This window comes from Thermobia domestica, chromosome 13 (genome assembly GCF_964235325.1).
Source record: "Thermobia domestica chromosome 13, izTheDome1.hap1.1, whole genome shotgun sequence".
NCBI classification, from domain to species: domain Eukaryota; kingdom Metazoa; phylum Arthropoda; class Insecta; order Zygentoma; family Lepismatidae; genus Thermobia; species Thermobia domestica.
In genome coordinates this window covers 63,504,658-63,521,272 of record NC_137466.1, presented here as the reverse complement: position 1 = coordinate 63,521,272, position 16,615 = coordinate 63,504,658, and the positions used below count along the sequence as shown (strand labels likewise).

Below are 16,615 nucleotides of genomic sequence, written 5' to 3'. Positions count from 1 at the left end.
GTCCGAATTTTTGCAAAAAAAAATTAAGTATCTCACTAGCCGCTCAACTTAGAAAGCTGAAATTTGACATTTTTTAAAAATAAGCAGACAGCCCAGGAATTTTAGCGTTTTTGAGAATTCCCTTCAGATTCTAAACCCTTCTAACATTCAATTTTTTTACACACTCCCCTGGATAGAAAAGGAATCCAATTCTTTCTTCAAATCCAATTACATCAATCAGTGTGTACGTTTATTGCATCAATTAAAAAAAAAAAGGTTTGCTAATTTCTTTCCTTTCAAAATATGAAGTAAACACATGCTCATGTCTGGTTTTGTAAAGCACATGATTTCATTGTTTCGGAGTTTCGATCAAGACAATCAACAAAATAGACAGGCTTAATCCTTCTCTTTTGGGCGCCACAGTTCCTTCCGAGAAATAATTAAGCTTTTTTTTTTTTTTTTTTTTTTTTAAAGGAAAATTGATACGTATAAATGAAGGTTGAAAGGGAAGAGACCATTAAACCAGTTATCACTAATAGTTGAGTTACAGAATATATTGCTTTGTGAATACACCCCCTTTTATTTTGAACATCCCTGTAAGAAAAAGTTCCTGGCGTACGTATTGACTCCCTTTTTAGTGGGAGGTCGCGCTTTTAGTATATTGCGAGTTGGTAGTGGGTTGATATGTAAAAATAATCGGAAACGATTGATATTAGTGTCGAATTCATAGTTTAGGGGTCACTGAGATAAATAGTAACTCTCCCGAAGCTGTTCAAGTCTAAGCTTAGCCCCATCCACATGGTGGGGATGAAAATTAAAATGTCCAAACTCATTAAGATTAGTGTAGAACTCATAGTTTTCGTGGTCGCTAGATGAATAGTGACAATCTCCAATTTGTGCAAATAGTGTTGCTCACGAGACGAGAAATTAGGTTTTCTCGTCTCGTCTCGATCATGGAAGACTTACTTCTTGTGTCAATTATCGAAGGATGAGTTCTCGTCTTATCTCAAAATTTATTCGGATTGTTTTGTAAATTTATTTATGCCCTGAGTTTTCTTAATTTCATCCACAAATTATGAGATTCCCTCCTCATCACGAAAGGTTTACGAAAGGTAACAAAAATTTAAACTATGTTAACTTTTGTAGCAGTAGTGTGGCCAGGGAGGACGATCCGGGGCTATACACCCCTAAAAGTTTTTTTTTTTTTTTTTTATTCCTGCATTATTATTTTTGTCAAAGTTATAGGTAGCCAATTTTAAAACTGTCAAAGTTAATAGCCTATGCTATTCTTATTTTCAGTGCACTGTATTTTTTTTTTATGTATTTTATTGTTATTTACGATGTAGAACCTGTTTAAATGCGCTTGCCCTTTCTCTATTGAAAGTATTTAAGCAAAACTAAATTCGCTTGAACAAGTCATTGAAGCGGTGGGGGAATATAAATTTGTAAAAAATGAAGCCTAAAACAACTTTTGCGGGGGAGGGTTCCGGACCACCCACTATCCTGTGTGGTATTCCATACTACTGGTGCGTAAAGAAATAACGGTTTTTAAAAGAACCGACAGATTTTTTCAAAAACTGGGAAGATTATGAAAATTCCGATTTTCAGAGAAAATTCTTTCGAATTTAAAAACTGTTGCGTTTGTAACTGATGCCGATTTTAATAGAAAACCGAACCGTTTTTTAGTAGAAAAACGAGCCGGTTTAAGACCAAAAACAGTTTTGGTGAATTCGGTTAGTGACAGAATTTAAAATGTTTTTGAAGATTGTGGTAAAAACAAATTAAACTTCAGAGTTGACTTGCGCGGCAGTTTATAATTGTTCGTGTGTCTAGCGTAGCTGGTAAGTTCATCTAGCATATTAATATAAGTGCTTGCAACCCTAACGGTAGGCGACAACAACAGCAGAAGCATGACACAAGTAAGATTGTCAGATTTACTCTCACTCAAATATTAGTGTATCGAAAAACTTTTTTAAAATGGAGCTACTTTTGCAGTAGATACACGAAGAAAGTAAGACTGACTGTTAGGATAATAATAGAGGTATGCAAACTCATTCTTTATCAGTTAAACTTCTTACGATAAGGTAAGTTTGGCAACATGAGCTCAGTTGTTGCCACGTCGGCGGAAGCGGGATGACAGTTTTGATTCATTGTGTTCTGTGATAGTTCAGTGAATTTTGTTGTGCAAATTTCTTCTGTTTTGTTTTATTTTGTTATTTTCTTGTTATAGTTATTCCGTGTTATCTGTGTTATTATTAGTGCTGTTAGTAGTTAATTTTGTGTGTAACTGCTATAGTGGTATTTTTGGAGACAGTGGCTAAAAATTCCCACATTGTTATAAGAAGCAAAGAAAGAAGGGAAACCTCTTTCTACTGGTGAAAAAATCATGTTATTAAACGTTTATTCATATCTTCGAAACCAGGCAGTGAAGCTGGAGAGAGGGATTGTCCTTAGGCGTCAAGGCATCTCTGAAAAAAAAGGGGGGGGGGGAGTAATAGTGTGATTCATACCATGACTGAGAGTGGGTAAATTCCTGGAGCTGACCTCGTTTTTCGCGGCACAAAAACAGCTGATTATCACAAAGAATTTGAGCAGCAGAATATGAATATTTCCAAGAAATACTCTTTCCGAATGTACCACCAAATTCCGTGATTGTTATAGATAATGACCGCACATACTCAATAAAAGACGAAAAAATCCTTACGAAATCATGTTCCAAAAAAGAAATTGTAGAGTGGTTAAAAAGAAAAGTGTTGAATGTGATTCAAGCTGCAACAAATTTGAAGTAATACAAATGTTAAATAAAGTTGCTTCTAACACAGAAGTCTCCTACAGAATAGAAGGCATTAAGTTCGTCTCCCCTTATCATTGCGAACTCCCTCCCACTGAACTTGTGTGGAGTAAAGATTTGGGTGCTTCTTGCCTCCAGGAATAGATTACGTGAGGTAAGTAATTACAATTCCTCTTCTATTATTATTATTATTATTATTATTATTATTATTATTATTATTATTATTATTATATTGAGTCGCTTACAGCTGCGCAGTTTGGTTTGTGTTCTTTTTTATTTTCTCAAATCTGCTTCCTCCTACTCATAATAAGTGGCAACATCGCGCTAGTTGAACGTCATTTCCGTTTTATAATCTTCCTAGGGTGGGACAGAGAGTAGTGACGCTGATAGCGCACGTTGTTGACATACCTACCTAACCTCCGAGCAAATAGACTCGCCCGTCCCACGTCACCAGCAGGCGCACAAGCGAGGGAAGCACAGTCACTTGTGAGCGAGCGGTCTAACGTAAAGGTGTCACTGTTTTCGAAACAGGAACAACGGAGTTGGATTAAGATTGAATGTGCCAGAGGTTGTACAGCACGACAGTGTCATCAAGGGCTTCAAGAGGCGTGTGGGGAATCGGCATTGCCGTACAGAACAGTGGTACGGTAGGTAAAAGCCTTCAACGAAGGTCGGCAAACTGTGGCAGACATGTATCGGGCAGGTCGTCCTAGCGTCTCTGAAGAAGAAGTGCAAGCTGTTGCCGCGTAAGTGGACAGTGATCAACGCCTGACGATTCGTGAGCTCGCCCACGAAACCGAATTAGCGCATACGACTGTGCTTCACATTCTGAAGGAACGCCTGGGCATGCGCAAAATTGCATCACGATGAGTTCTGTATGGGTTGACGGAACTGCAGAAATGGATGCGTTACGACGCTGCTCAGACGCACTTGGGGCGCTATGAGCTCGAAGGTGAGGCTTTCTTACGCCCTATCGTAACACTGGATGAGACATGGGCCAGATCTTACGAGCCAACACTGAAACGCCAATCCAACGAGTGGCGTCATTATGGGTCGCCGCGAAAGTCGAGAGTGCGCCAGAGCCCCAGTGTGGTGAAAGTTATGGTGATTCTCGTGTACGACTGTGATGGTGTTATCCTAACGCATTACGTTCCTCCAGGGCAGACCGTCAATGCCCAGTATTATTGTTCGTTTTTGGAGCATCACCTGCGACCAGCTTTGCGAAAGAAGCGGCGACACTTTCTGCGCAAACCACCCATCATTTTGCACGATAATGCACGGGCGCATACAGAGCAAGCTGTGGCTGCTCTGTTCGGTCGATGGCACTGGGAAATACTCTACTATCCACCATACTCCCCGGACTTAAGTCCTTGTGACTTTGATTTGATTCCGAAGATGAAGGAACCACTTCGTGGCATTCGCTTCAGAACTGTTCCAGATATTCGACAGGCAGTAGACCGCTCCATTCGCACCATCAACAGAACAGGCTCTGCTAACGGTATACTACGCCTTCCACATCGTTGGCAACGGGTTCTCCAGAACTATGGTGACTACTTTGAAGGACAGTAACAGGTGCAAACATGTAACTCTTTTGTATCGGTTGTGAATAAATAGTTGCCACTATTTAAGTTCCAACCCTCGTATAAAGTTATAAATAAAATTAAATAAACAAATACATAAAAAAGACACTATAATCGAGTACCCACCTTGCTGCTGCTTGAAGCTGATTCTTTGCATTTGGAGCTGAGGGGTCGGCCGCAACGGATTTTGCTGTTACCAAAAGTTTAGAAGATGTCATCGACACATTTTTCAAGGAAACCACCATTTGTCCTCTAACCTCGGTATCCTAGAAACCAACGTATAAAAATTCTGTAATTCAATTGAGTTAAAAACTTCGTATGATTTAACATCCTTTACTTTCCTTGCATAAACATGCTTGAAGGCAGGGCCGTGCCGTGGTGTGGGGGAGCGGGGCGACGGCTCCGGGCGCCGAAAAATTCGGGAGAAAAAAGGAAAAACGATAGGGAAAATTGCTTGGAATATATGTATGGGGGCGCCGTCGTATACTCTCGCCCCGGGCGCTGATTTTTCACGGCACGGCCCTGCTTGAAGGTACTGCATTTTAGAAAGCATTTCTTTCCCTAATAATTTTCGAATGGATCATCTGATTGTATTTTTTCTCCCCTATCAATTAACGTTCACAAAGTATTACTCACAAAATTAAATACTTCCGGATCAAAATCATTCATTAGACGGTACAGAATCTGACAATATACAACATGAAGAAGAAAAAATGGAGAACTATAGAACGCTGTTAGCACAGATTTCGTTTTTTCTTCTTTTTATCTACGCCACTTTAAACTATAATGAACAACAAAAGACAATGACAAAATGTTAAGTTTTTGGTGAATCTGATCATATATCATAATGTTACGAAATGACTGCGTATACTAACTATTCAATCTTTAAAATCAACAATTTAAAACATTATTCCTACAAAGCAAGGAAGCAAAGCTATACAATAACAATAGAAGTTGGAAGTAAAAGCAGAAATTTAAATTATATTTATTAACTTCTCAGTGATCAAATTGAAATCCAAATCTTTTGAATCTTGGTTCAATGACTAATCGAAAATTTAATTAAATGAAAACATTACGAAGTTTGTGGAGGTTAAGTGCTATACAATTACAAAAAATCTATTTATGCAAACCTACTCAATACAAACTTACTGCAAAATTTACTATTACTAAATTTTGTGTCTTTTTTCGCTTACTTATTTTTGTACCGATTAAAATATTCGTCCAGGAACTGATGTCATTACCTTCGTCTGTCCTGCCATTTCCATGCTGACACCAAGCAAATCACCAAACGCTGTACCGAACTTCCTTGATGAAGCAGCCAATTGTGATGGGCTGTGTACAGATGCCACCACCTCTGCCGAAGCATCATTTAAGTGAGATGCAGCATAATTCAACTCCTGCTGTAACTGACTGTAATAATAAGAAGAATAAATAATCACGAAATTTTATTATTATTCATCTGAATATTAAATAAAGAATTTTAATATTTTTTTTTTTCTCTAGTTCAGATAAAGCTCCTACAAATGTGCATTTTATAACATCTTATTAGGTTTGAATACAAGTTCAATCTAAAAGTGATGTTCTTGATGTTGTTTTTCATTCATTTTCAAAGCAGATCCATAAAAATTTAAGATATTAGAAAACATACTATATTTGAATATAACAAGTTTCAATGTATTGTTTCATTTTTTCCCGTTTCTTATTACTTGAAAACAAGTTTACAAGTAACGAACAAATAACATGTGTAATATAGATTGAAAATATCAGTTTGAGAACTGAAAGTAGTACGAACATGTTATGAAAAAATAATAATAACTCTAAACATTACATTTTTCAGGAATGAATACGAACAATTACATACGAATGCAGAGGAGCATCACACACTCATACACAAATTCATATTCAGCTACTCGTTGAATTCATTTTTTTTAAAATATGAATTTGTATTAAATTCTAACACACTAAAAATGTTATTTATATTATTTGTGAGGAAAAATTAGATGCAACTGCAGAAACTGTTTTACAATGGATACTATACTAAAATGTTTGCAAACCTACACAGAACACGCTTTTTCGTCGCTCACATTGGAACACATGAACAAGTGTGATTTTAAATAACCAATTTCTCTCACGTCAGAGAAAACATTCGAATTCATTCCTTTCGTTTTGAAGTTATTGATATAAGTTTTTCGATGTTAATGGATCTGAAAACACTAAATCATCCTCCCACTGAATTTACAACTCAACTCAACTTAGATGAAATAGTGACGATGAGTCTGGCAGGAGAGATTATGGTAGGAGACAAAAGAATTACGTATATATAGTACGCTGGTGAGTGCTCTTGCTGAGGAATCTGAATAGAAAACTACCAACATTTTGAACTTTAGCAGAATCAAATGGAACAAAAAATAATCGTTAAACAGGATAAAAGCAACGGTGATTGGAACGGTTTATACCAACTACAGAAGTAGGAAGAGAGAAAGTAGAACAGGCGACCAGTATTTATTAGTAAAGATATGAAGTGTGAACGAGAAATAAGAGCAAGAATAGGAATGTCTAAAGAAGCCTTTAGTAGGAGGAAAAGTGTATATTTTGAGTCTTTAAATTGAACTAGAAGAAGATTCATCAAATGTTCATCTGGAGTATTGTACTCAGCGGGATAGAAACATGACACTACGTAAAACAAATAAAAAATGATTAAAGGCTTTCAAAATGTTGCTGTCGAGGCGAATGGAGAACATTGGTTGGGTCGAACGAAAAAAAAACAGGAAGTGCTAAGACTACTAGGGAGAAGAAAATAATATCGAGGAGTAATTAAAAAGAAGCGGATTAGACATTGGAATAAATTGTACTCTCATGACCATGATAGAAGGAATAGTGAAAGAGTCTACAATTGATAAAACGCATTGAAATGGATAACGCTACGTCAAGATAAGGACATTACTTGAGGCATTCATGGAAGCTTCTTCATTTATAGAAAGTGACCTGCCAATGACAGCAAAATACCCGTAATGATGATATGTTGTACATAGTTAATTAACTCATTTAATGTGTTAGAAATAATGTCACTTTATATTTTAGCAATAATTAAATACATAACAGAAACCTATTAGCAAAACACATAACTACTTACCCGTAAGATTTATTAGTATGAGGAAACTCTCCTTTAGAAAGAATCTGAGAAGCATCCGTTATAGAGTGAATAGCATCATCTACATCCTTCTGTCCTGGTAAGCAACCAACACATTTGTTCAATGCCTGTAAAAGAGGAGTTGATCCATCTAAGCAATTCACACGGTACAACGAGGTTCCTACAATTTAAGCACACTATTCCTTATAGCAGATTTCACTCTTATTTGCTATATAAATAAACTTTTAACACGAAAACAAACTTCAACTCAAAAGCAATACGATGAGCACATTAAAGGTTATTTTTGAATCTAAAACAATATAAATTTCAGCTTAAGTGTATTTATATTCTTATATTTGACTATCTGTTTCTATTGGGATAAGTCAATGCGCGCTCAAAATCATCAAAAGTTCAAATAGCGTCATCATGTCTGAAACTATAATAAAGGAACTAGGGTAAAATAAATACTACCACTAAAATTTATCAATTTACACTAACCTGCGAGACATCTTTGGCAACTTTTGTGAGATTCTGCTTGTTGCTCGGTTGACCTGGTTTTTGCAAAGCACGCTTAGCTTCAGCAAACAATGCCAAAGATCGTTCCATCACGTCTTCTGCACTGTCAATAATTCTGTTGAGAAAAGTAATAGTATACACTACCAAACATTTCACTCAACAATATAGAAGCAATAAAGTATATTCCAGTAACTTATTGAATACATTATTATTACACATGATTTACAGTTAAATTACGGAGAGTTCTATACTACATGAATATTCGAGAATTTTCACCAATTTCTACATATATATACGTACTGCTTAAAATTGATTAAGCCTATTAGTACATTTCCTATTAATAGTTTTAACACGTACAAAACAAAGGAATAATATAAATTAAGATTATATGTATACATATATAATCGGTTTTAAATCTTGTATTTTCTGATAACGGAACTAACGCTCTAACACAAGTTTGAAACAAGCAATGTTCTGAACCTTTAACGTAACAAATCTACTTCACTCGCTCTTAAAATTAGAATTCATATACATTTCAGACAAATTATCTGACTTAGTAACATCTGTATGCATGAGATTTAAGATTCTGATTTTACATGGAATACATTCTATTTTCTTTGCCAACAAAACGATGTTAAATCTTATACTAATTTCAAAGAAAAACTTAAATTTCAGAGTCATAGATTAAATATTTCTATTTTTCTTCGCATTCTAAAAGGCACAATAGCTTAATTATTACCGGTACTACAAACAAGGTGTATTCTTCCACAAAGAATAGTCTCTTAAAATATTACACATTAACTACGGTACTCCCTTCCTTCTAAACACTTATACTAATTTCAGATACCAAAATCAATTTTGAACAGTTTGTCGAATAATGTGACTACTCAACTATATCAATTTGAAAGTCTCTTAACTTGTAAATGAAGACAAAAATGTTATGCTTACTTGTATTGAAGATCTCTCTCTTTGGTTGTTGCAGCCACGCCACGAACGGATCTTGTCAAATCTTGAAGAGCACTGGCTGTGTCCCTGGCCGCAAGACCTGTGTAGTTCTCATTGCCTTGAGAAGCTGCAGTCAATAGCTGAGCCATGGAGCTTCCAACTGTCTTAGAGGTACTTCCCAATTGCAGTGCTGTGGACTCAGCCTAAAAGATAACGAACATATAGAAAAGATAACTGCTATTAACTGTAGTCATCTGAATTATCTAATTCCCAAACAGGAGATTTGAAGGTTTTATATGGAAGTCCATGTTAAGAAACTTAACTTCAACAATAAAATATTTTCTCAGCAAACTTTTCTAATGCCGATTTAAATATGAAGTTAACATTAACAACTTAATAATATATATTAGGCGTATGTATTATGTACAATATATTTTGAGAGGATACTATATCTTCAAAGCTAAGAACGCCTGTTTAGGTCGATCGCAGATCTAACAAACAAGAGTTAATACATAGTACTTGTTGCCAGCAACGTTTAAGTTATGAGTCATTCCACGTCAATTCAACCAAAATTTTGGCGAAATTTAACCCACAATCGCAGATTTGGATGAAATTTGATAGAGTTATAAAACTTTTTATATTGATTGGAAGTGTGTAAAGTTTATTGCAATAGCATTAGCGGTTCAGAAGTTATTGCATTTCAAAAATGAGAAGAAAATCCATTTTTAACAGTCGCGACATGATATTTTCCAGTCTTGTAAGAACACTTAAGGAATCTAAGTTCGGTTCCTATTAATGCCAGAAACATATATATATATCTTTATTCAGATTGTCTTGAAGTTGTTTACCATGAAAAAAATGAAAATTTTCCGTAGAGCTCATAAAAAATTTATAAAGTCATTTGAAAGGTAACATTTTGAGAAAAAAAACTAGAACGCCATTTTGTAAATTTCAAACCTTTATTTCTCAAAATCCTCTTCATGGATTTCAATGAATTTGTTTTTGTTTGAAAGCTTACGTCCTTGTGCCAGCAATGATATTCCTCGTAATGTATGGAAAGGCTGCATCAAGACAAAGCATTCAACCATAAATTCTTACTCAGTGGTTCTTTTCTTTCAACAAACAGCAGCAGAAGAAACTGGTGTCTGTGCCATTCCCTTTACCCATATTCCGGTAAAACCTCCGAATGCTTCGCCGATGAATTATTCGATCTCTGGTCGGCCTCACCAAATGAGCCTTGGCACAGCGGAGACTGCACCACTGACGACATGTAGACAGTCTGTGAAGAAGGGTGGTCAAAACTGGACACGTCTACACTGAGTGCTCTTCCAATGAAAATTTCAATGCCGGCCGATATCAGAATCCAGGTCCACCAAATAAAGCATTATTAGTGGTGGCGTCATGAAATTCCCTGCGATAGGTGCACTCGAAATTGTCACCATAGAACGGAAATGAATTTTTTAAATGTTCAACATCTTTTCTAGATTGCACATAGGCATATTGTATGAAAATTATGTTCTAGAGGGGAAGAAAATAATCCCTGTATTCAGGCTGTCACCTATAATCGTCGTGCAATTCACGAATATAAAACCTTATTTGAAGCGTATTCGCTTGTATATGTGCATTGTATAGGCACAGTTACTGTGCTCTATTCTAATTAATAGATTATTTCATTTTCATGTATTTCTATATCGCCTGATGTACAAATGCCTGTGCAGACATTCGTATATCTGTTTCACTTGGAGAAGTTAAATTAAATTTTACTTTCTTATCAAAAGAATGACAAATGTTACTTTAAAATAAGCATATTACGTAGAATGGTATAGGGATACCTTGTGGTTATATGATTAGCATATTGTGTCTTTGGAGCGAAAGACCCGAGTTCGATTCTTGATGGATGCTTATGTGATCTGGATCCTACGTTAAGCTGTAGGTTCACGTCCCTTGATGCTGAATGGGACACTAAACTCCAATTCAACTTACCAACAAACAATACAATGGTATATACTAAATAGTATATTTGTCAACTGAGTGAAAATACACGTGCGCTATACATTAATGTATATATTTTAACGCACTAGTTTATTAATATATAAAAGAGCAAATATTAATCATTAAGTGCGACATTAAGACTAATAACTCTAAATTAAATCTGGATAAAGGTAGAATAGACAAGCAATGGAATTACATCATAAATTCAGCAAACAATAAAAATTTCATACCTACTGTTACTGAACAAAAAATTTCAAATCATTTGATTCAGTATACTCCCATATAGTACAATTTTAATGTACACGGAAACACTATTGTTTGAAGCAAGGAAGATGGCGGACACTATATACTCATCGCAAAGTGTTCTCTGTACAGTTTATAATTTTTCAGAAGACAAAAATCGATGCTTAATTGTTTCTTTCTATTCTTAAATTTCCTTTCTTTTTCTCTGCTTCTTCCCCTCCCTATCTGACAGAGCGTTTATAGCGAAAGAACTAATGGCGTACTTTAAGTGCTGAAAATATTATTTTTGTTGAATACAAGAGGCATAATATGAATTACGTTCCAGACAACAAGCCTACATTAATAAGCAGACAGTGAGGTTTGCGAAATATAGAAGAAAATAATACTTCATAACGCATCATACAAGGTAATAATATTTGTTCATCTACATAAACCTGTACTATGTTGGAATAACTTAAGTGTGTGTATATTCTGTACATGGAATCTGCATTTCAACATGGCGTTCACCTACACGCTAGTTTTTCTCTCTATTCTTAAATATTCTTTTTATCTGCTTCTTCCCCTCCCTATCTGATGGAATGTTTTAGCGAAACAGCTAATGGCTACTTTCCTAGTTTGTATGATTAAACTTTCACTATTTCCTGTTAATTCATTTTATATACATATAAAACTGGAATAATTCCACCCAACTACTTACTGTTTCTCCTGGCAGAGGTCGAAGTTCCATCCTATCTGCAGCTCGACGGAAGGCTTCTAGTTCATCTTGTAGATTTCTTATAAGGTCTGAAGCAGAATCTAACTCCAAACCACCACACGCTTCACGAGCTCTATTCACCGCGGATCTCAAGTCACTCAGAGCGGAGCTTAACTGCTGTGACGTACTAGACAATTGCATTGCTGAGGCCTGATCTCCAACAGTTGGCAATACTGCCCGTACTGACTGTACAACTCTCGTGCCAGGCTGAAAAAAAAGGACTTTATAAATATCCACGGTTATTAAAATATCACTGTCTGCTTTTATTGATTTATTATTTAATGAGTTTTATGACCAAAATAATAAAATTTACTCTATAAATTCTATTCATACAGAAGTTCACGGTTTTCTTTCTTTCTTTCTCTTTTCAAAAAGTTATAGTAAGTTAAATGCTACTTTCGTATTTTGTGAAGTGAACCTTTCATATCATTCACTCGACAAGATTTTATTACAAAATACATAAATTCTGACTAAAGTATCAAAAACATATTGTTTTTATACATACTCTAAATTGAAGCATATCTTGACCTTCTGACATGATTATCATACAAATATAAATAAAAATATACTGACAAGACAAAATACAACTCCTACAAAAATTAGCTATGTGACAACTATACCGACAAATTGTAAGAGGTAATTCCTCCCATCAAAATACGAGAAAAAGTGTTATTGATCCAACATGCTTAGGCACCACAATCGACACGAATGTCACTTCACCTTTCAGGATGAATTTTATCACTTCCTAAGAAGAATATGAGCCTCGGTGGAAACATTCACGTGATTATGAAATGTTTAGTGCTGAGTGGACAATGAGGACAGATTTACGTCCGCCGCAGTCACCGGATTTGTTACACATGTGACTTATAAGGAATGCTGAAAGGACGATTGTACGAATAAACTCTACAAACCATCGAGAAGTTTAAGGGAACATCAGGACATGTATCCGCGATATTACCCCAGTGGAACTGACATAGGCATAATGTGTAAGACGTGCATCGATGTGTTTGGATGCTGAGGGGGGGGGCATTTCTAATATTTGATGTGAAATTTACTACAAGTAAGTTAGTACTGTACATACGTTATTTACAATTAGATTGGGTCGGCTTTCCATAGCCCATCCTGTACTATATACAAAAATTATTTGTGTATACAGAATTTTAAAGATGGAATATTTTTCTTGATGTACGAAAAACTACTGCATGTAATGTTTCGTAGTTGACAAGAATAGAAAGAAACAATACGTTAGGTTAGGTTCTAACAATATGTAGAAATCTGATATTGAATACTTTGAAAGGCAATTTTAGTTACTATTGATTAGCTTTAGATTAGGATACGTTAGAAGTCATTCATTCATTATATGCAATACCAAATCTCCCAGAATATTGGACTGTATAAACCCACTCTTTGTAATTTATTCCGTTCACTAACAAATTCTGAAAAAGCAAGGTATAAAGCTTCTTTTTTCATTTTACACTACGCACTACATATTATTTCATTTTAGAAATACTTGGAAGTAATTAAATTAAAAATTTAAAATAATCTGCAACTATTTGTGAGCACACATATCTTAGAACAAAAGTCAAATTATTAGAGCAATTTTTCAGGGAAAAGAAAACTCAAAATACGAAACCTGTAAGAACTGTTCGCTAGCATTTATAAGCTTCAGTTGAGCAGCTGAGTTTTCTGGTGATGACATTGTTCCCTTGACTCCTTCGACCAGTTTCGGGATGTGGTCTGCCATGGCTTGGCAATCTGATATCAATTCCTCCTGTGAACCTCGGTTACTGTTATACGGGCCAGCGCCTTGGGCAGCAGCTATACACTGCGTAGCGGTAGCTGCTGCGTGCTTTGCTGCTGCCTGTTGAGAATATATCGAAAACTAATTGTTTAAAACCAATTTCATACACAAAATTAGCATAAAAAAGAAAAAAATACTAAACTTGGAAGAAATGTTACTAGAAGGAGTTTAAAAAATGTCAATTATAAGCAACAAGACTCTATACAGAAATATGTTTATTTCTTCTTGGTTGAAATGCTACCTTGAAATACACTTGTATTGTAAAACTTAAATGAAAACAACTACGAACAAAATCCAATTTAGTTTTTTACTTTCTTACTTTAAATGTAGAGTCAGTGCTTGATTTTCATTCTGTTAATGTCTCATAAGCAGTGAGCAATGATATGTTGTTTTGTATGCTCGTGTTCAAAAGTACATTCTATTCAGTACTTTTTTTAAAAGCAATAAACAGACCAACTACAGAAACCACTACTTTATCTTAAATTACGTCAATTTCCTTTCGTTTACAGATAATTCTACACAAATTGTACTATTCATTCAAAAGTACTAGGGAAAGAAAATTCGTTTTGCCACTTTTGAAAGCGTTTGCACAAAATGTTTCGATGCCAAAAAAATCCTTACCTCTAGTCTCTTTACTAATTTCTTTCTGAGTGCAGGTGTAGCAGCTGCGGTTGTGGCAGCCCTCAGTTCTTCCACAGCTTGTCGCAATTGATTCTGATGTTGAGCATCGTGTGGATTAGAGGCACAAAGCCGAGCAGCTTCAACCATTTTGGCGGTAGCATCAGCTAGGACTTTCGCTGCAGCCAAGAGACGCCGCTGCAATTCTGAATCTGGCTGTTTTTCTGCTTCACCCTAAAGAAAAGAATTTTCATTTCAATCAAGAGTTAAGATAATTTACCTACAACTATTGCTATTACTGTATAATTGAGAACATGCCTTAAAACATCATTGCATTTATTACTGTTATTATTGCAGTAAAATCTGATAACTTCGCCACCTCTATAATTTGGGCATCTGCTTATTTGGGATTAATACCATTGAAAGCACGAGATAGAATCATTATATTACACTGAAGTAACTGGTCGCTTAAATAACTTACACAGTTTTATGTGAACCACCTTAATTTCCGACAGGGTTCACTGTTTTATTCAAAATAAGAAAATAGCCCCATAAAATGGAACCATCACCTGATGATTTAATAAGACTGTCTTAATACTACAGTACTGTCTCTGGAATCCGTACGGCCCAGAACTCAAATAGCTTAGATTCCGAACCAAAACTTTGAGCAAATTTTTCACGCTACTTTAAAACCCAAACGCTAAGTATATTGTTCATGTGTGTCCATATGTTTCCCTATCACTCGAGACATCCACACGTTTGTCGTTTAGTTTTGGACATGGAAGTGAGGCGCCTTCCAAACAATAATTCCTCTCCCCCCTTCCCAATTTCTACATGCGCCATCGTGTGGATTTTTCCTTTTTAAGGTAAATACAGACTTTTAGTATTCTTAATTTATTAGTTTACAGTTTTATTCAAACATTATTATTATTTGTTAATATTTTATCTTAAATCTACTTTATTTACTATTAAAACTATTCGAATTCCTCGGACGATGGATTAATTCAGTTTCTACTCTTGTAAAGGGTGGAACTCGAACAGGGTTCTGGAACGGATTAAATTCGGATTCCAAGATATCACTGTATATCTAATCCCTGCTTATACATATTTTAAACTTCTTACTCTTATTATTACTATTCTCAAAGGACAAAATCAAAGGTATTTAAGAAGGCATACATAGAAGCAAAAATGACTTCATATACAGTTAATGTAAGGCACTTGAAGGGCTGTCTTATAAATAAACTCAAAAGGTACTCACCTTACTCTTGCGTATCCTTTGCGGATTTATTCAAACTATCATATTAGATGTTGAATTTTCGCTGACTGCTGTCAGTATTGTCAAGACATTGGAGATAGGATGAAAAGGAATTAATTACACGAACTAATTATATCCACTAACGTATCTACACTGGTAAACACAAATATGCTGAGACTTCCAATACCAGTAAACAATACTTACGACATTGTGCTTCTTCTTGCTGGTTGGTGACGACAGTGAAGATGTCAATAATGTTATTCAAACTTTTGTTCACAATGTCCTTGTCTGAGTATAATTTTGACCCCTTCGTTCAAATGACAAAGCTTTTGTAAGCCTGTCCTTTCATGAACATTTCCACTTTACTGATGTTATATTTTATCTTTTAGTTATTTTGAAAGATCTGATGTTGAAGCATTATTCTCTTTGGTAACAAGGATATGTTTATTCAGTCTAGTGTGTGTGTCTATGTGTTCCTTTTCGTCATGGAGTTTCCTCGTGGCTAAGCGGTTTGTGTATGCGCCTTTGGCGTGGGAGACCCAGGTTCAGTTCAGGCGGGAGCTCAGGTGGTTCGAAACCACGTTAAGCTGTAGGTCCACGTCTCATTTAGCCTCACTGCTGAAAGGGACGCTAAACTGAAAATCAAATCCTTTTCGTCAAGCCTTTGTAAGTATCTTGGCACGAGTATGAGACTTCATAGACATCTACGGAATTGGCAAAGAGACTTTTATACACTGTCTTTTATAACTTCTTCTCTATGTTCTTTGGGGACATTACATTAATATTATACTTTCTGAAAACGTTTGTAATTTGTTAGAAATTGAATGTCCCCACTCCCACCCATTGGAAGCCTCACGATATTTGTGTTTAATAGTGTAGATATTTTAGTGCATAATTATATTTTCATTAAAAACAAATCGGCTTCTGGAGTGGCAACTATGATATCTGAAGAAGTAAACACTGAAAATAACAATAGGGGATTCCATAGTCACTGCTAATATCGTTCTTCCT

The 16,615-nt window shown here is 35.5% G+C and overlaps 1 protein-coding gene across 5 annotated transcripts in view; it reads right to left on the bottom strand.

Annotated features, from left to right (window-relative positions):
* The window catches only part of rhea (Talin_middle and talin-RS domain-containing protein rhea), a 270,830-nt gene that overhangs the window by 61,839 nt on the left and 192,376 nt on the right, over positions 1-16,615 (bottom strand). For all 5 annotated transcript variants that reach the window (XM_081735810.1, XM_081735806.1, XM_081735808.1 and 2 more), the window contains 8 exons: positions 14,353-14,583; positions 13,564-13,791; positions 11,874-12,137; positions 8,945-9,144; positions 7,979-8,111; positions 7,484-7,608; positions 5,592-5,760; positions 4,477-4,616 (listed from right to left, as the gene is read on the bottom strand). In XM_081735810.1, the coding sequence (XP_081591936.1) occupies positions 4,477-4,616; positions 5,592-5,760; positions 7,484-7,608; positions 7,979-8,111; positions 8,945-9,144; positions 11,874-12,137; positions 13,564-13,791; positions 14,353-14,583 (1,490 nt within the window). The remainder of the gene's footprint in view (positions 1-4,476; positions 4,617-5,591; positions 5,761-7,483; positions 7,609-7,978; positions 8,112-8,944; positions 9,145-11,873; positions 12,138-13,563; positions 13,792-14,352; positions 14,584-16,615) is intronic.